At 43.2% G+C, this 20,964-nt stretch overlaps 1 protein-coding gene across 1 annotated transcript in view; it reads right to left on the bottom strand.

Annotated features, from left to right (window-relative positions):
- SLC35F1 (solute carrier family 35 member F1) overlaps positions 1 to 20,964 on the bottom strand; it is a 237,320-nt gene that overhangs the window by 40,951 nt on the left and 175,405 nt on the right. Inside the window, exon 3 of the mRNA XM_039569275.1 lies at positions 14,245 to 14,372. Coding sequence (XP_039425209.1) covers positions 14,245 to 14,372 — 128 coding nt within the window. The remainder of the gene's footprint in view (positions 1 to 14,244; positions 14,373 to 20,964) is intronic.

A 20,964-nucleotide genomic window follows, 5' to 3' on the forward strand; every position in this document is an offset into this window, starting at 1 on the left:
GGAGCTCTGTTTTTATCTTTCATGTTTCTATTTGCTACCTCATCACAACTTAACCACTTTTCTTGCATGGCTTTTATTTAATCACAAAATTAATGGGAAATCATTAACTTTTCATTCAGTCAAAATGTACAGTACTTCAGGTATGGAGACTGGTGAAAGAATCAGTGATGTAATTTGTTCTAAAAAAATGTAAAAATGTTTATTTCCATGTGTACTAGTTTGAAAACAAACCAGTGGGAGGCACTAAGTCAGAATAACAATTTAATGGAAATTAAAGAAAAGGGGAAGAAAAAAAAAAGGTAAAAGAAAACACTGTCAAACTGACAGAGTCAAGGTACAACCTGACACCCTGTTAGGCAGGGTGGTGGTAGCAGTCTGGTAGAATGGTGGCTGCAGTCCTCTGAAGCAGTGATCCTGTAGTAAAACAGTCTGCTCTTCCTCAGGAAGTCCAATGGTGGCTGTGTAGCTCCTGTCCTCTGGAAATCCAGTGGGAAGCCGGTGTCTCTGGTGTTCAGCCTCAGATTATATCCACGATGGGATGCTTGGTTCCTCCCTCTGGGTGGAGCATCTCACAATGGGGTAACGAGTCATGAGGCAAAGTGTTGATTAGGCTCATTAACAGAAGATAGTCCGGAGGGAGTTATCTCTGAGTCAGGCGGCAGGACAATGATGGGCAATTAACAGAAAGATAGTCTGGGGGGAGGAGGCAAGGAAACACTGCCCCACCTGATTTCAACAGCTGATGGGGATGGTAATAGAATACACTGCAACCCAGGACATTATCCACCCCTTATTCTATTACCATCTACATTATCCCAAATCAATACCTTCTTAAACTCTAAAACACACATACATATATATATATATATATATACACAGTGAAACCTACACACCGTTCTCACCTAAGATTAGGTCTCCTTGTGGTACACAACGGGTTTCTCCATCTTTCTGCATTACCCACCAAGTGCAACCAGGTCCTTGAGCAAAGACAATCCCACGGATGGGTTTGCCTTTGCCTGAGGTGGGATTAATCCAAACAGTCTTTCCTAAAATACCTCTCAGGTGTACCACAGGGACTCTATCTCCATCCACTGTGTGCAAGGGTTCAGACTCGGCGGGACCAGCTCGATTGATGGACCCTCGGGTATTGACTATCCAGGTGGCTTTTGCTAAGTTCACTTCCCAATTTTTGAAGGTCCCCCCACCAAGTGCCTTTAGGGTAGTTTTAAGTAGTCCATTGCAGCGTTCAACTTTTCCAGCAGCTGGTGCATGATAAGGAATATGATATATCCATTCAATACCGTGTTCTCTGGCCCAGGTGTTGATGAGGCTGTTCTTAAAATGAGTCCCGTTGTCTGACTCGATCCTATCAGGGGTGCCATGTCTCCACAGGACTTGCTTTTCCAGGCCCAGGATGGTGTTCCGGGCTGTAGCATGAGGCACAGGGTAGGTCTCCAGCCATCCAGTGGTTGCTTCAACCATGGTCAACACGTAGTGCTTGCCTTGGCGGGTTTGGGGAAGGGTGATGTAGTCAACTTGCCAGGCTTCACCATACCTGTACTTTGACCATCGTCCACCATACCACAGAGGCTTCACCCGCTTGGCCTGTTTGATTGCAGCACAGGTCTCACAACTGTGGATGACCTGTGAGATGCTGTCCATGGAAAGGTCCACCCCTCGGTCACGGGCCCATCGGTATGTTGCATCTCTCCCCTGATGACCAGAGGCATCATGGGCCCAACGAGCTAGGAATAATTCTCCCTTGTGCTGCCAGTCCAGATCCACCTGTGATACTTTCACCTTGGCAGCTCGGTCCACCTGCTCGTTGTTGCGATGCTCTTCATTAGCCCGACTCTTGGGTACGTGCGCATCCACGTGTCGAACCTTCACGGTCAGCTTCTCTACTCGGGCGGCGATGTCCTGCCAAATCTCAGCGGCCCAGATGGGTTTCCCTCTGCGCTGCCAGTTGGCCTTTCTCCAGCGATCCAGCCATCCCCACAGAGCATTAGCTACCATCCATGAGTCGGTGTAGAGATAGAGCCTCGGCCACTTCTCTCGTTCAGCGATATCCAAAGCCAGCTGGACGGCTTTAAGCTCTGCAACCTGACTCGATCCACCTTGTCCCTCGGTAGCTTGTGCAACTCGTCGTGTGGGGCTCCATACTGCAGCTTTCCACTTTCGATTAGCGCCTACAATTCGGCAGGAACCATCAGTGAAGAGGGCATAACGTCTTTCAGTCTCCGGTAGCTCATTATATGGTGGGGCTTCCTCAGCACGAGTCACTTGCTCTTCCTCTTCTTCAGAGGATAATCCAAAAGTCTCACCTTCAGGCCAGTTTGTTATAATTTCTAGAATCCCAGGGCGATTCGGGTTTCCAATACGGGCACGCTGTGTGATGAGGGCAATCCATTTGCTCCATGTGGTGTCGGTGGCATGATGCGAGGAAGGAACCTTTCCCTTGAACATCCAACCCAGCACCGGTAGTCGGGGTGCCAGAAGCAACTGTGCTTCAGTGCCAATTACCTCCGAGGCAGCTTGGACTCCTTCATAGGCTGCCAAGATTTCCTTCTCTGTGGGAGTGTAGTTGGCTTCAGACCCTCTGTAGCTTCGGCTCCAGAATCCCAGTGGTCGGCCACGAGTCTCACCAGGCACCTTCTGCCAGAGGCTCCAGGACAGACCATTGTTCCCGGCTGCAGAGTAGAGCACATTCTTCACCTCTGGTCCTGTCCTGACTGGGCCAAGGGCTACCGCATGAGCGATTTCCTGCTTGATCTGGGCAAAGGCTTGCTGCTGTTCGGGGCCCCAGTGGAAATCATTCTTCTTGCGGGTAACCAGGTAGAGAGGACTCACGATCTGGCTGTACTCGGGAATGTGCATCCTCCAGAAACCTATGGTGCCTAGGAAAGCTTGTGTTTCCTTCTTGCTGGTCGGTGGAGACATCGCAGTGATCTTATTGATGACCTCGGTGGGAATCTGACGTCGTCCATCTTGCCACTTTACTCCCAGGAACTGGATCTCTCGGGCAGGTCCCTTGACTTTGCTCCTTTTGATGGCAAAGCCAGCTTCCAGGAGAATCTGGATGATTTTCTCTCCTTTCTCAAACACTTCCTTTGCTGTGTTTCCCCACACAATGATGTCATCGATGTATTGCAGATGTTCTGGAGCCTCACCCTTTTCCAATGCAGTCTGGATCAGTCCGTGGCAAATGGTGGGACTGTGCTTCCACCCCTGGGGCAGTCGGTTCCAGGTGTATTGCACACCCTTCCAGGTAAAAGCAAACTGGGGCCTGCATTCTGCTGCCAAAGGAATGGAGAAGAAGGCATTGGCAATGTCAATAGTGGCGTACCACTTCGCTGCTTTGGACTCCAGCTCGTACTGAAGTTCCAACATGTCCGGCACAGCGGCGCTCAGTGGTGGCGTGACCTCATTCAGGCCACGGTAGTCCACCGTCAGCCTCCATTCTCCACTGGACTTACGCACTGGCCATATAGGGCTGTTGAAAGGTGAATGGGCCTTGCTGACCACCCCTTGGCTCTCCAGTTTGCGAATCATCTCATGGATGGGAACCACAGAGTCTCTGTCGGTGCGGTATTGCCGGCGGTGCACTGTTGCTGTGGCGATTGGCACCTGTTGTTCTGCAACTCTTAGCAGTCCCACGGCAGAGGGGTCATCTGAGAGGCCAGGCAATGTACTCAGTTGTCTGATATCTTCTGTCTCCACAGCAGCTATCCCAAAAGCCCAACGATGTCCTTTTGGGTCCTTGAAATATCCATTTCTGAGATAGTCTATGCCGAGAATGCACGGGGCCTCCGGGCCAGTCACGATGGGGTGTTTCTGCCACTCGTTCCCAGTTAAACTCACTTCAGCTTCCAGTACAGTCAGCTGCTGGGATCCTCCTGTCACCCCAGAAATAGAAATGGGTTCTGCTCCCACATGCCTTGATGGCATCAGAGTACATTGAGCACCGGTGTCAACCAAAGCCGTGTATCTTTGTGGGTCAGATGTGCCAGGCCATCGGACCCACACAGTCCAAAAGACCCGATTCTCCCTTTCCTCTACCTGGCTAGAGGCAGGGCCCCTCTATTCCTGGTCATGTTGCATGTTGCTCCCTTCCGGTGAATACGTTCCTGAGGTCCCTTCAAGAGGATCGGTCATATTATCATTCCGGTACCGTCTGGAGTTCTGTGTGCGAGAGACCGGAGCAATGTTGACTCTAGATGCGCTTCTTGTGGTAGTTGTCCCTCTTTTTAGTTCACGTACCCGAGCTGCTAAGGAGGAGGTGGGTTTTCCATCCCACTTACTCATGTCTTCTCCATGTTCCTGAAGGAAAAACCAGAGGTTACCTCGTGGGGTGTATCCTCTCTCCCTGGTTGGGGGTCGCCGGCTCTTAATGGCAGAGACTCTTGTTGGTTCTGGTGAGATCTGGTAAATCTCTTCCTTAAGTTCCTTTTTCAATTTCTGATGGCCTTCTTCAATCAAGCTCCGGACTTGCTCAGCCAAAAGACTTGTTTCCACGGATGAGACATGGGTGCGAAACGGGGCTGTGACGGTGTCCTCGTAAATCCTCAGTTTGTTCACCAAGACGCCCACCCTGTCCTCGCCTTCCCTCCATTGCAGCGTTGCCAGGTAACGGGAGTATATCTCTGGTCCAAGGCGTGCGAACCTCAACCACATCTGTGACGTGCACTGGACACCATCTGGGCTCTTAGGAAATCTCTCATCTTCTGAGAAAATGATCTCCAGCACAGCCAATTCCCTCAGGCACCGGATACCTTGTTCCATTGTGCTCCATTTTCCTTGGTGCACCTGGAGGTCTTCTTTACAAAGGTACCTGTCCCTTACACTTGTAAGCAGTCGCCGCCAGAGGCTGAGGGTTTCTTGGGTTCTCCCGATCCCCTGGTCAATGACCACATCCCGGGACAGAGATCCCAGTTGCCTGGCCTCACTTCCATCCAGAATGGTGTCATTGGCTGCAGCGTCCCAGATGCGGAGCAGCCAGGTCAGGATAGACTCGTTCGTCTGGCGGGTGAATTCCCTCCGCAGGTCTCGCAGCTCACCCAGGGATAGCGACCGAGTGATGATCTCTGGCTCTGCCTCTTCTGCTGGGTGCGAAGGTCCTGCTGCATCCTCGTCAGTCACTATGCGGACTGATTTGCTTTTTGATTTCTTCTTCTGCACGGGGGCAACTGCAATCGGTTTAGGCTGTTCTGGTTCAGTGATGGTTTGCATGGGGACGCTGACAGTGCTTTTGGTTCCTTTCTCCTCTGAGTCAGTCTGCGTAGACATGGACGCTGTTGTTTTACATTTGGTTCCTTTCTCCTCTGTGACAGTCTGTGTAGAGATCGACACTGTTGCTTTTTGTTTGGTTCCTTTCTCCTCTGTGTCAGTCTGCGTAGAGATGGATGCGGTTGCTTTGCTCTTGGTTCCTTTCTCCTCTGTGACGGTCTGCGTAGAAATGGATGCGGTTGCTTTGCTTTTGGTTCCTTTCTCCTCTGTGACGGTCTGCGTAGAAATGGATGCGGTTGCTTTGCTTTTGGCTCCTTTCTCCTCTGTGACGGTCTGCGTAGAAATGGATGCGGTTGCTTTGCTTTGGCTCCTTTCTGTGTGACAGTCTGTGTAGACATGGTATTTGCTGCTTTGCTCCTTTTTACCTCCTCCTCAAGCAGACGTTGCACCACACTAAGTAGTGTTTTGTTTCTAAGCATGGTGTACACAATGCAGGCCATAGAGAAAAAAGAGAAGAGAACTGACAAGAAGATTATACCATCCTTAACATCCAGAGGGAACTCAATTTTTTCAAAAACTGCTGTGCCTGGCCTGAAAGGCTGGAAGAAACCACTCTCTACTCCTCCCACCAGGGGCTGGCTGTGATTGTTGAAGAGGTCCCAGACATAGGAGCCCAGACTAGGACAGCCAAACAAAATTGAGTATATATTCCGAATGGTATTCATCGCCTCGCAGGTTATTATGCTATAGACATAATAAACCAATAAAGCAATTCTCATACCATTCCCTGGTTTTAACAGGAGTAATACAACAGGCAGGTAGTTCCCCATGTGAGGAAAAATATAGAGAGCAAGATACAGTACCCATGCAGACCAGCTGAGCACTATGGTGAATAGATTTCTGTTTATACAAAACTGTAATTCTGACTTTTTCTCAGAGCAAGCCCCACATTGGGCGCCAAATTATGTACTAGTTTGAAAACAAACCAGTGGGAGGCACTAAGTCAGAATAACAATTTAATGGAAATTAAAGAAAAGGGGAAGAAAAAAAAAAAGGTAAAAGAAAACACTGTCAAACTGACAGAGTCAAGGTACAACCTGACACCCTGTTAGGCAGGGTGGTGGTAGCAGTCTGGTAGAATGGTGGCTGCAGTCCTCTGAAGCAGTGATCCTGTAGTAAAACAGTCTGCTCTTCCTCAGGAAGTCCAATGGTGGCTGTGTAGCTCCTGTCCTCTGGAAATCCAGTGGGAAGCCGGTGTCTCTGGTGTTCAGCCTCAGATTATATCCACGATGGGATGCTTGGTTCCTCCCTCTGGGTGGAGCATCTCACAATGGGGTAACGAGTCATGAGGCAAAGTGTTGATTAGGCTCATTAACAGAAGATAGTCCGGAGGGAGTTATCTCTGAGTCAGGCGGCAGGACAATGATGGGCAATTAACAGAAAGATAGTCTGGGGGGAGGAGGCAAGGAAACACTGCCCCACCTGATTTCAACAGCTGATGGGGATGGTAATAGAATACACTGCAACCCAGGACACCATGATGTGGAACAAAAGCCAGAAGACTGCTCCCAGTCTTCTCCACTTTGCGCACAAGATCTCCAAATTTTCTTGATGCTTCTAGAACTGTTCCTATCAGTTTCTTTAATCTTTAATTCTCTAATCTGTTCTCAGTGTTTTCTTTTTCCCTGTGGACACAGAAACTCACTTAAAACTTCGACTAGTGAAAGAACCTTCACCTCTATCTGACGTGTATGTATCAAAACCTGAGAGGAGGATTCTCACAGCTTCAGCTTTCTGTGTACATAGAAAGAGTTTAGGGGCTCCTTGAAGTTATGTTAAATGAAAGGTGGTGGTCACATCCAACCCACAGTTCCTCTGCTCTCAACTCTCTTCACAAGGCCATGCTTTAGTACTAACATGAGTAATCACATCTTGACTTTAAAAAAATACCTCTTCATATCTTCTCTATACATGAACTCCAGCTGTGCTTATACAGATCTGCTCAAATACCAGGAAAACTTACCTACAAACCGACCACAGGAATGGCCTTTCCTTTCATTGACTTCTTCCTCTGATTCTACATACTACTGTCAGAAAAAGATCATTGTAAGGCAGTTCTGCCAGCAGTCATGTGTTTCTGCAGAATCACCCTCCACCCCCATTTTCTGTTTAGCTTCTCTCAAAATAAGTTGACTGGATAAGGGCTCGGCAGATCATTTTCTCAAGGTTACTCATTAGAAACTTCTCCACCTGCTGTAAGCTATGTGGGGGATTAGATCTCAGCCTAAGAAAAATCGTACAGAAAAACCTCTGCTTTTGCATGTCACCTGCCAAAATATGCAAAATGGGCACAGGACCCCAAAATCTCTGCTCTTGTAATGGGCACAGCTCCAATGAATTTAACGAGATTTTGCATATTTATGCTAGTAAAAAGTTTGGCTCTGGGTGAATTTTGTCAGTAGAGGCAGGAGTTCTGGATACTGAGAGCTCTGTTGACTTCAAACACACACACAGAGATATCTCGTGGATGCTGTAGGGTCTGGTTTGCAAATCACACCTACGTAACAAGTTAAAAGACAGAACAGTAACTCAAAGTCTGATAATAAATCAGATACAAGATACCTTCTCACAGTATAAAAATACATATATATGTATAGTATGCAACACTTCTGCAAAATGCTGATCTGCAAACTTTATTAACATTGCACTATTTCCTCACTGCCCTGAAGCAGAACAGGAAAGTATGGTCAATCTTACATTCATAGGCTGGGAGGAGGAAGGGAAGGAGTGGAATTTATCTCTGCTTTTGGGATAATTCACATTAGCAGCCACCAGACAAAGTGGATCAACAACTTCAATATTACACATTCCCTGCTCCTTGCCTCCCAGATTTGCTTCAAAACCACCTCAAACCTTCTGCCTCAATGTACATTGAGTCCACAGGGACCAAGAACAAAGTAAAGTCTATTGCCATCCAGCTCTCCTATAATAAGCACTTACTGCTGACTCCTTTCCTTTTCTGGTGGCAGTTGTTGAGATATGAAAACTGCCAGAGGTAATTGGAAGTGTGATGTACTGCTGAGCCTCACAGTGATCTAAGAGTAGTTGAGAACATCCACATCATAGCTTTATAGCCTGTCTCCTGGTGTCTATAAATCCCAGCTTTTACTACCTTTGTTTTCATCATGCCAATCAAAGGCTTGATTGCCCAAGAAATAAATTACCAGATGAATTGCTGTTCAGAAACATCTCTCTCTCCTTGACAGTGCCTCTCTTCTTGTGACATTGTATGTATACTCTGCAGTACTATTATGCAAGGTGTTGCAGAAATAATCCAGATTTCTGTGTGATGTCATAACACAGAGAAAGGATAACATCACCTCTAGAGAGTGCAACATGAGTGTAATATGGAGATGGATAGAACAATATATTGCAGCAAGGAGAGCTAATTAACGTGGGGAGAAGGGTGAGGGCAGTCTGCCTCATAATGCAGCTTGATATGATGAGAAAGCACTTGCCTGGCAGAAAAGGTTACAATTGTTAGTAGCATAACAGGCTTAGTGGAAGATATTATGGATTTGGGAGGATGTGTGTGTGTGGTACACTGTAAATGCAGTACAGGCAAGTTGAAGTCAAAACATAGTTTCAAGGAAATTTAATATCTAGATCTAAATAACTGCAATAGCTTCAGAATCTTTTAATTCCCTCTGCGGGAAGCAATTTTATCTGCTGTGTAAAAGGTGTCTCTAACAGTTTTTAAAATATCCTTTTTGAATAGTTATTAAACCTTCCATAGGCCTACACTAGGGCTGTTTTAAAACCCATTAGGATAAATATGACACACATTACCACAGGCAGTCCTGAAAGTTAAGTACATAGCTTTGAAAACAAGTCCATGGGATCAGGTGCCAGTGTACAAGAGAGTGCTTAGTGTACGTTCTGGATCTGGTTCAGCTGACAGACAAGAAGGCTGCAAAATCTACTGCAAGTTAGAGTAATACAACAAAGAGAAACTAAAGATCATTACACAAGTTTGGGCCATCTGGGAATCAATACACATATGTCTGATAACATTAAGTGTGACTGATCTCTGGTACTTCTTGAAATAGGTGGGTTTGGATATCAAATTGATCCATGTACAAACTCCCGTGCCTTTTAACTGATGTATACTCAGTTTTTTTAAGAGTACCCTCTAGGGAACAGTTTTCATGTACTGGCCTGGCCTAGTTTCATGTACTTTCATGGCCATAGGAAGCTTGAGTTTCCATCCCTCCAGCCAAGATGGAGTAAAGTGAAGCCCTTTCTGTGGGCCACTGCTTTAAAAGCTATGACTTTAGGAAAAAGGTGGCTCCACACTTAAAATTTGCAAAGCACTCCAGGCTTTCTGCAAGTACTTGAAGCATGCTAAGATCGTATCTAATAAATTGAGTTTCTTGGGGTACTTTGATGTAGGAATACTTAGCTTTTGAGTTTTTTAATGGAGGCAGATATTTAGGCATCTATCTCCATGAATACAGAATCACTCCAGGCATGCAAAGAACCAGAGCTTAAAGCTACCAAAGAAGAAGCAACCTAATAGGTTCAAACATATTTTCATGCCCCAAGATTGTGCTCTGAGCAGCAGGGGAAGGGATAATAGATGTCCACGACATTTTAGATTTGTAGACAATTAGGTGTGAGCTTCATGCATTGTTCCATTGAACCTAGTTGTCCTTGGATTGCACCGCTGGTGCCTAAGGGGTAACTTGGATTTTATCCTTATCAAATGACCTACACCTTGATGACTGAAATATAAATAGAGCATTGATTTTCAATCTAATTTTTATGGCACTTAATTTATAAAGGAGGTATTTTAGTTGTTTGTTGGTTTTTTTTTTAAAGAGGAAAATGGTGTGTTTCTAGGCTTCACAGTACTTTGCTTTCATCTTATGATGAAACGGACTGTCACATTCTCAGATAGTAATTATAGAGTACATGAAGATTTGAAATAATCAGAAGCATGTCCAAAAGTAAAGGTTAGGGACCATATTAATTTTTGATTTGTGCCTACATGTTCTCATTCACTGTGATTCTGAAGGCATTCAGAGAAAGATATGTAGGAAGGTTTATTAAAAAATCTCGTTTTCCCAGATCAAAGACAAACAAAAATCTTAAAATATAGGAAAAATTTGGGTGTGAAACACTGAGGAAAAGTAGGGCACCATTTTTAGTCTTTTCCTGGAACCATGATGAAATAAGACCAAATATATTAAAAAAAAAAAAAAAAAAAGGATGGAGTAAAAACTAGAAACTCTGACAGTTCCATGAGTTTAAAGCTACTTGTTGAATGAAGAAGCAATTCAGTTTTTGTCTTTGAGGCTTTTAGTGGCTGTAAAATCAGAGAATACGAGGTTTATGTGGATTTAAGCTTTATTCTACACTAATGTTTTTTGTTGAAGCTGAAATCAAAGCATTTGCAATAAAGGTATATTTTTACTGCTAAGTTTTGGCTTTCTGCTGGGACCAGTGTAATGTTTTTTTGCTTAAAAGCACCACAAGCACTGTACACTTGCATGTTAGTTTTGCATGACGGAGCAGAGATGTCATGTGGAAAAAAAGGATATTCTGTAAAACTGATTTCCTACGGAAATGGTCCCTGCACCACCACTATAAAAATACTGCAAGATTTCTCATTTACTCAAGTGACAATTTCAAAAAGTCTTACATTTTCTCCATCAAAAAAGCCTTGGTGTACAGCCTGTTGAGGATAAAATCCCCCAGAATTGACTTGAAGGGCTCAATTCTCAGCCCAGTGTATACACATGCACAGCTCCCACAGACTTCAGTCAAAGTCATGCTGATTTGTGGCAGGGACCAACAGCTTCTTGGGTCTCAGTTCTGAAAGGATTTGAACATTTTTTGCTGCATGCCACCAAGCATTTATGGCCTCACAGGTAGCTCTCCTGCAGGATCAGGCCTTTCAGGACAGAGAATTCCTTTCTCTTGAGAGTCCTGTTTACTTCTTCAAAAATCAGATTCTAGGAAAAGCTTTCTTTTCTTCATCTTCTATTTTCCACTTTTTCAGTCTTCATTTCATACCATGACACACTTTGGCCAATGCTGAATAATCCCCTGAACTGCTTCTGTTTCATCTTTAAATGCAATAGGGGGTTTGGCTACATTTCAGAAAATGTGTCATTTGATTCAACATCTTAATATATTACCTCATACTTGTCCCATTCTCATCATATCTTTGGGCTTGTCACTTAAAAGCTCATTCATATTAGGGCATGAAATGAATTTAAAATGCAGCAGGTATATCCCAGTCACTCCACATGTATCTGAGCAAACAAGGACAACTATGGGAAAAGGTGACACTGATTTCATTCCACTCCTGAAAAAAAGCTTGACAACATTTGAGTTCCTACCTGTTCCTTCTTTCAAGCTACACAGGAAAGAAACCTGAACTTTGTTGTAATTTTGATGTGGAAGAGGTCTAAAAATGGACATGACATTGTCTGTGCCCTCTGACACCACTCCCCTCTCTCTCTCCCTCTCTCGCAGTTTAAAAGGAGAGCATGGATGATTTCAGCTAACAAATTCCCTGTCGAGGCACCAGCAATGCCCTTGATGCCCTTGAACTCTCCTGCCTGCTTCCCCATCACACTGTAACTTTTGATCTCTTGACACAATACACTAAAGGCCGTGCTCATTGCACTGATGGCTTGAGGATCTGCATCTTCTGGAAGTGGAGGTTCATAGGTCTGGCCAGATGAACCTTTGATATGTGCTTGTTGGTGGCTTTGGGAGATGGGATTTAATGACCTGAATCATCCTGCTCAGTCTGCTGTTTATACATGCTGTGAGTGAATCATGGTAAAGAAGCAACTCAGTTTGCTTTTCTCTTCGAGGCTTTTAGTGGCTGTAAAATCAGAGAATATGAGGTTTATGTGGATTTAAGCTTTATTCTATACTAAGTAATTAGATTTGGAAAAGTGTTAAAAACAATATTACATTGTCTGGGCATGATTCAAAGAATCCTCAAAGCTGGATTCTGATGCCAGAGGCACTTGTGAATATTTAGCATAAACCTCACATTCAAATTCCTTGAATTCATAGTTTTCTTCTATTTTTGCACCTTATTCAGCTGAAGAAGCTCAGGATTTTTCAGCTATGGAAGAAATACACTCTTAATTAGCTTTGATCCTGCAGAACATTAACTGGTGTTCCTTTATTTTATTAGCTCTAATGCAACCTTCAGGAGAGTAAGGTATAAAATACATTGAACACTATCTAGTGTTGCTCGGTTATTAAAAAATAATGTAAAGAGGTACTAGACTTGTTCTAGAACAAGTAGCAATGAAGTATGCAATGATTTCCCAAGACAGACAATTTCCAGTCTCTTAAAAATGTTTCTATTATTCACTTTTCTGCTTAAATTGGAAGCCTGATTCTTTTGTGTTTTTAGAAATAAAATATCCAGGTTGGATCTTTGAAGAAATTGCTACCCTATCTTTTGTTCACTGCACATATAATTTTTTAACAGGGAGTACACTTTTTGATAGCTTCAGTTAAGCTGTTATATAACACATCTGACGGCTTGCATTAAAGTAGGACTACTTCATAAAAACTGCATTCATTTTACTTAATGACAACTTTTGCACTCTGATCTAATTCTGGGATCCTAAACACCCTCCATTTGGTTTGCTTGGCAAGGCTGTGACAGCAGTGGGGGCTACAGGAGTGGCTTCTCTGGGAAGATGCTAGAAGCTTCTCCTGTATCGAACAGAGCCAATGCCAGTTGTCTCCAAGATGGACCTGCTGCTGGCCAAGGCTGAGCCCATCAATGACAGTGGTAGCACCTCTGAGATAATGCAGTTAAGTAGGAAGAAAAAAAAGTAACCCTGTGCAATAGAGACTGCAGCCTAAGAGAGGAGTGAGAACATGTGAGAGCAGCAACTCTGCAGACACCAAGAGTAGTGCAGAAGGAAAGCAGGAGGTGCTTCAGGTGCCAGAGGAGAGATTCCCCTGCAGCCCGTGGTGCAGACCATGGTGGCCCGATGTCCCTCTGAAGCCCAATGGAGGTTCATGGTGGAGCAGAGATCTGCCTGCAGGCTGTGGAGAACTCCAGGCTGGAGCAGGTGACTGCCCAAAGGAGGCTATGATCCCATGGGAAGCCTGTGTTGAAGCAGGCTCCTGGCAGGACCTGTGGACCCGTTGAAAAAGAATCCCATGCTGAAGCAGGTTTGCTGGCAGGACTTGTGACCCCGGAGGGGACCCACTCTGAAGCTGTCTGTTCCTGAAGGGCTGCACCCTGTGAAAGGGACCCATGCTGGGGCAGTTTGTGAAGAACTGCAGCCTGTAGAAAGGACTCACATTGGAGAAGTTGGTGGAGAAGAGTCTCCTGTGGGAGGGATCCCACATTGGAGCAGGGGAAGAATGTGAGTGATTTGATTGGTAATAAGTTAAACTAATTTGCTCAAATTGAGTCTGTTTTGCTTGTGACAGTAACTGGTGAGTGATCTGTCCCTGTCCTTATCTTGACCAACAAACTTTTCGTTATATTCCCTCTCCCCTGGTCCAGCTGTGGAGAAGAGTAATAGACTGGCTTTGGTGGACACCTGATGTCCAGACAGGGTCAACCCACCAGAGACCTTTAGAAACTCAGATCTAATTAAGGAATTCTAAAAGGAGTGCTTGTGTTTTCTCCAAGTACAACACAAAGTGAGAAAAACATTTCAGCCAATCTGAAAATATTTCCTTGAAGGACTAAATTATGTAGATAATGCCAAAAATGTGATTATGAATGGTTTAGCACAGAGAAATAAAATGAAAGTAAGAATGTTTATGTGCAGTTTGGAAAATACTGAGTAATAAAAGTCCAACATGAAAATATGTCTTATGAGTCAGCATTAAAAAGCACAGAAAAGTCAGAGGTAGCAATTAGCTTTTGGTTCACTGAAGCCAATGGATACTACACCACTGACCCCATTGGACCTATTGTCTTACCTCATAAGAGGAAATCCTTTGAGTCCTTACCTGTACACTGGTAAGAGTCGTGTATTGATAAGCTTTGACTACCAGGTAGTTGGCTTCTATATCTATTATTCCCAGGATCATGTACTTCCACCATCTCCTCTTCAAAATTGCCAGCAAGTTTTCTTCTCCTGTGGTAGTAAACAAGAAAAATTATGTAAGAGTTAGGGTAATATGCCCCAAATACCTGCCTGTCCAGAGAAATTATCTAGGTCTCTTGCATTTCCACTACGCAGTTGAAAGCTACCATATACAAAGAGGTACTGCAAGGAAATGAAAACTAACACACCCTATTTGTCTAGCAGATATTGAAAGAGACAGCCTGGCAAAGTAATATGTGAGGGTCAGACTGACACTTCACTTAAGATGTAAACACCAGCAAGAGAAACAAGCGCAGCTTGAACAGACCAGGTATATGTTCCTACCTTTAGTTTTACATATACACACATACATGCACATATAAAGTGCTAAAGAATAGAGCAGTTTATACATTTATACTTTCCATACACACTGCTAAAATGTTGTATGCTCCACACATGGTGCAACAGGTTCTTACCAGACTGGGAGATTATCAGTATTTGTAAATATGATGGAATATTAGAGCAGGAGAGTAACAGCACTACATTTGGGCATATGACAGATCCTGTTCCAAGGATGGTTATCCTGATCCTAGAGATTCAAAGTATCAGACTTGTTTAGATAAAGGCTGCACTGAGACATATTTTGGGTGACAGTTGCTCTACTCCCAGAATCTTTTTTCTTAAGTAGGCAGGTTTGCTGCCTTCTATGGGAACACTGTCAATCATCCAGTATTTAATCTTCACCACTTGAAAACTGACACTACAATACAGCCTGCAGATCAAACCCACAACTTGCAAAAGGTCAAAGCATTCCTCATGGAAGGCTAGGGATTATTATTGTTCTCCATTCAAAAGCAAAAAGCTCATTACTGAGGGTGGGCAAACCTGTAACTTGCTTGCACTACAGTAAGTTCCACACATGATGAGACCTCACTGTGAAGGGGCAGACTGTGACTGAACACAGCCGGACTGGAGGTCTTTCAGAGTCTGTAGCCTAAAAAGGAATCTAAGTAGGGTTTACTTGTACTGCCAAAGTACTATAAATGGTATTTGAACTGTCTTGAAAGTTTCAAAGAAAACCCCACTATTCTGAGTTTTTTCCATGTTGCTGTAGCTTTTCTAAGTGCCCCTGATCATCAAAATGGGTGATGGAAAACACAGAAGAAAAGGATCATTATTGACCATTGCCACCTAAACTTGCTCAGGCGTCCCAATCCTCCTTCAACATTTTCCGTCATCACAAGTGTGTTCACTCTTTGGTTCAAATAGACCCAGTAATATATGGGCTGCCATACCAGAGTAGAAACAGCAGGCTCTCTATAGCACCGTATCTCAGATCTTATAAGATTCAAACACAGAAAAACAGATAATTACTTCAAGTTAATTCAGAAATCATAGATGTTAAAGCTTGGCCCTGCTGAGTGACTTGGATGGGTATTTACCTGAGCAAAGCATCTGAATCATTTCACTTTTGCTCATTAAAAGGTGCTCACACATACACTCTTCCAGTGGGATATTATTAGGCAACAGCCTAATTTTTGTTACAGTGATAATGACACTGAGTGCAAAACTGTAAATGCTAAAAAAGTCTTCTTTCCCTTTCCTTTCTCCCTCCCTTCCTTCCTTGCCTCCCTCCCTTCTCCTCCTTCTCTCTCTTTCTTTCAGTAAGCAGCAGAAAAATAGCAGAAACAAGGTGGTGAGTAGAGTAATATTTAAGACAATGAATAAAGAGTAAGCGCATTCAATTATACTACACTTCCCTGTTACACTGACTAAATCCCATCCTTCAGACATAATTATGACTACATCTATGTACTTTTATGATGATTTGAGCATACAGAATTATTTTAATTATTGTTTAAATTTATTTAGGGAGAGGTTTTTAAAAGAGCATTTGTGATTAGGTGTCCTAATTTCTACTAAAATCAGTGTAAACCACGCAGATAAATCCTTTGCAGGTATTGAAACTGCATCTCAAGTTTTTATGCTGCCCAGACAATGCCTTTAAAGCATCAGCTGGAAAATAACAATGCAATGGAAAGATGGGGTTAACATTTCAGAGTGATTTTTCATTGTAATTGTCAAGAGAAAGCCAAAAAACCTGAGGCCATTAAACTGCAGTCTCTATTCCAACAGTAGAAATCCCACCTGAATCTTTTTTTGTTACAGTAGCACCATGATGGTACCTACAAAAGCAGAGAGAAGCAGAAGGCTCAAGAACTGCAATGGCAATAGGTTGCCTGAGCCACGACTGTGGATACAATTTAAGGACTCTTGGTGCCTTTGGTTTGCCAGTGCTTTCTTCAATTTCCAGGCACAGATCACTGTAGTGCTCAGACGTGGCCAACTAAGTGAGTTTTAAGATTGAAGCTTTGGCCGTGACTTCTGGCTAATGGGTAAACTTAGAGTTTCCAGCAGTGGAAATTAAATCTTCTACACTTCAAACTGACATGCATAGTTTTCTCTTTTGGTTTCGATTCTTTCTTTGCTCATGATAAAAATAAGAAAAATACTTGGTATATGTTAATTTATCTTTGATATAGAGCTCTGAGATATTCCAAACTGCAAAACAGCAGTTTCTGCTGAGAATTCTCAGCAGAGCAAAAAGCAGTGCCAAAATTTATTTATGCAGGTACTGTACAACTCTGAAGAACATTGGTTTAGTTTCACAGCAAGTGCCTTTGTCAGTGGAAAGCAGAGTGTACACAAATATTTAGCATGAGACAAGTAAACTAGAAAATTTGTTCCTGGAGAAAAATCTTGTCCAGTAGATGCATCTTCTTCTGTGGAACATACTTAGTCTTTGCTTCAACTCATTTGCTGCATCTCATGCTACTTAGAGTGGAAGAAAGGTCTGGCTTCTGACTAGGGTCTCTCTGTCCACACTATTTTTTTTTTTTTTGTTTATTGTTAACCTATCAGTTGTGAAAATCTGCAAGCATTAGCAAAACTGATGAACTTGGGTACATTGAGCTGATCACAAGTGGTGTTGCCCAGGCCTCAGTATTTGGGCCAGCTCTGTTTAATATCTTCATCAAGTGCTCCCTCAGTCAGTTTGCAGACGATACTGAGTTGAAAGAAGATTGTAGTTGTAGTGAGGTGGGGGTTGGTCTCTTCTGCCAAATTACAAGAGATAGGACAAGAGGAAATGGCCTCAAGTTGTGCCAGGAGAAGCTTAGGCTGCTCATTTCAAAAAATTTCTTCATGGAAAGGGTTGTCAAGCACTGGAATAGGCTTCCCAGGGGAGTGGTAGAGTCCCATCCCTGGAGGCATTTAAAAGGTGTGTGGATGCAGCATTTAGGGACGTGTCTTAGCAGTGGGACTTAGCAGTGCTGGGTCAACAGTTGGACTCAATGATCCTAAAGGTCTTTTCCAACCTTGACAAAATTCTATGATGCTACAAAACCCCCAACACATACTTAACGTGTTGCTAATCTAGGGACTTCTATTTGTTTACTGCTTTCTATTTCTTTGGCATCATCGCCACAATTCATAGAAGGGAATGAATCACTTCCAAAGTGAGAGACAGGCAGAAGAAAGATGATCATCTGCAGTGACTGTCAGTCCAACGCTATGGGTAAATCAAGGGAGAGGCAGGTGGAGCCCTGGTTTTGACAGGTGGCTGAAATAAAGTCACCATACTCAAATGTCCCACTTTAGCAAAAAACACCCAGTGGAAAGCAACAGTGGAAGATAACCTGGAGAAGGTGTGGGGCTGCCAGGAGGACAGGACCTCTGAACAGCAATCACAGATGGCATCCTCAGTGAATTCAGGCAACAAAGAGAAGGGAAATGGGAGTTAAGGAGATAAGTGGGAAGCCTTGACTTCGGAAGACTATATGGAGAAGCAGAGAGAATCAAGAGCTGTATTCTAAGGCTCACATCCGGAATAGAAATAAACATCACCTTTGCATAAAAACAATGAGGGGAACAAAACCATCACACCTTATTAAAAAAAAAAAAAACCCAGACAATCTAGGTTTTTTTTAAACTTATTTCCCTTGATCACAACTCAAAGCAAACTAATTATTCATGTCTTCTGAGTTGTAAGCATTGTAGACCAGAAGGACCAAATGCAGACACCTACACTTGAACTAACTGGTAAAGCATTTTAAAGGGTTTTTTCCAGCTAACTTTTTTTAAACGTGAATTCATTAGAATGAGATACACTAGGAAGAGAGATTATTTCAGATCATGTCTTTTGTTATTGCAATACTCTGTGACTAGGACTTTCAGGTGGTCATATAAACACATATTAAACCATAAAGTGTGCAGGTTAGCTGAAGGGCAACATTTCTTGTGGGGCAAAGCACATATTGATGCCAGTGAACATGCACAGAATTATGCAATCTTTAGACACTGCCTTCTTTTGATGGAGGTCCTCCTTCAAAAAACACACCCCAAACTTCTGTCAGCATTTGAGCTTCTGAGATTATAAATCTTCATATTCAGTCTAATCCAAATATAATGTAGATTTAAAAGTAAATTGCAGATTCAGAATGTTTCAAGATTCAGAAGTCTAACATAGTCTTAATACAGAGAAATAACACCCCTCTCTTCTTGCTCTTTCTAGAATGATATTTTAAGTTTTAATTTTTACACTAATTTTGCAGTGACACACACTTGACAGTTATATATACAGAGGAGCTCTCTGTGTTTGGAAAAAAGCTACAGCTTTGCATCTGCTGGCTCAAATTAAAAATCAACAAATAAGCTGCTTTGTAGAAGAGATGGTTTTACATCTTGTAATAAGGATTTACCCCTGGGGGGTTACAAAATTAAAAATAAATTAGAGAGAAAATTGAAAGAGGCTTTAGCTGTGTACTGTCTACCAAATATACATATATACATGTACAAAACCCTTTTTACATTCACCCACACAGCCGCAGAGGTACAATAAAAAAACCCAACAACCATTAAGACAGCAAATTCCCAATTATTTGTGTATAGGCTTGGGACACAGGTAGAATAACAGCCCTGCTAGACCAGAAAACCAGCATATTGCTTCTCTTTCATCCACTGCAGTCTCTCTCTTTTACTTCAGATGACAACTTGCTATTTAGATCAAGATCATCAAAGGAGCTGTGCTCTCCTTCTTCCTTACAGAGTTTAGCAGAGACATTTAAATGAATGCAGGAGACTTTCAAGGGGGAAGGCAGACTGGGGAGGGAGGGCTGCCAGGCATGCTGGTCCTCCCCTGCCTCTCACAGGAGTGCCAGAGTCAAGTGCTACACAGTAAAGAAGCAAAAGTCTCACAAAGGATGAAGATTATACCAGGATTTACTTATTACCTCTTTTCTTTGCAAAAGAATCTCAACTACAAATTAAAATTACAGGATAATTGTTTCTTTTTAGTTTTCACCCTTTATATCCAGTCTTGCAGAGACAGAGCTTCACCAGTACAAATGTTGTTTCTCTACAGACTTTGTAGTCATCCAACCCTGCTGCGGGCCCAGGGGAAGGAGGCAGTCAAATGGGGTTGCACTGTATAGGGGTAACACAGATAGCTGTTTTACAAAGCCAAAAGGCTCCCATACCTGAATAACAAAACTTTGCTTCTGCTTGGTCAAGTAGCTGGTTCAGGAGGCTGAAGGCCTGCTGTAGAATACTTTCGTCTCTGCACAACAGCTCAAAAGAACTGTTACTCTTCTGTGTGTCTTTAAATCCTCTGATCCAAAAAGGTTTCTTATTTCCTCATATCCACTTGTATTACTGATAACTACTTTATGGGAATACTGTTGCCTAAAGGCAAAACACCACCACTGCTAAATTATTTACACAATAGAGAAAATGCACTCTTTACAGGAATGCTCCTCTAGTCTGGCTTCACAACACACTTCTGTTCCCCTCACAGATGACTGCTTACAGGCTGCACTGCTTTTGTCCTATGTCATGTGTTCAGCAAGCCTTTGCGAGACTAGATGGCATCATCTCCTTTTGCCTCCTCAGAGCAGCTGATCTTATCCAACCTGTTCTTATTCACAGCTCCCTCCTGCTTCCTCTCTCACAGCGGGAAAACTGCGTTGGTGTAACAGCCCTGAGCTGCTGCTGCAAGCAGCTCCCACATGTTCCTGCTCCTTGCCCTGTGCCAGCTGGTGCTTATGGGGCTGCACAGTGAGTCAGGGCAAAGATCTGCCTAAACCCAAAGATTTGGGATTTTCAGATTAATTTTTAGACAGTGTCCTGAGCAGTCTGCAATCAAATCCATATTACTCTTGTGGGAGGCGAGGACCAAGTAAGCAGATCCAGGCAAGGGACAAGTTTCTCCTTGTCTGATACAGGGCAGGCTTAGCCTATTGACATGCCCTAACATAGCATTACATTTACTAAATTACATCTGAAGTGTTTAGACTTTTTATTTCCTTTTAGAGATTTTGCAGAACAGTCTGTTTTGACTGTGGATGTAAATCATAATAGTTGAAGTCACATCTAAGAATCTGAACATCCATTTTTCCATTTTCATAAAACATGAAAGGATTCATTTTTGATGCCTTAATTTTGATCCAGCCTAAGCACTGTTGTTAGATCTTATAATCTTCAGATGTCTTATTTCATGAGATTACTGGTCATTACTTTTAGGGGTAAATTAAAATTTAAACTGCACAAACGAAGTAGCTGATCATTTTACTCATGCCTCAGTTTC

This window comes from Corvus cornix, chromosome 3 (genome assembly GCF_000738735.6).
Source record: "Corvus cornix cornix isolate S_Up_H32 chromosome 3, ASM73873v5, whole genome shotgun sequence".
NCBI lineage: Eukaryota > Metazoa > Chordata > Aves > Passeriformes > Corvidae > Corvus > Corvus cornix.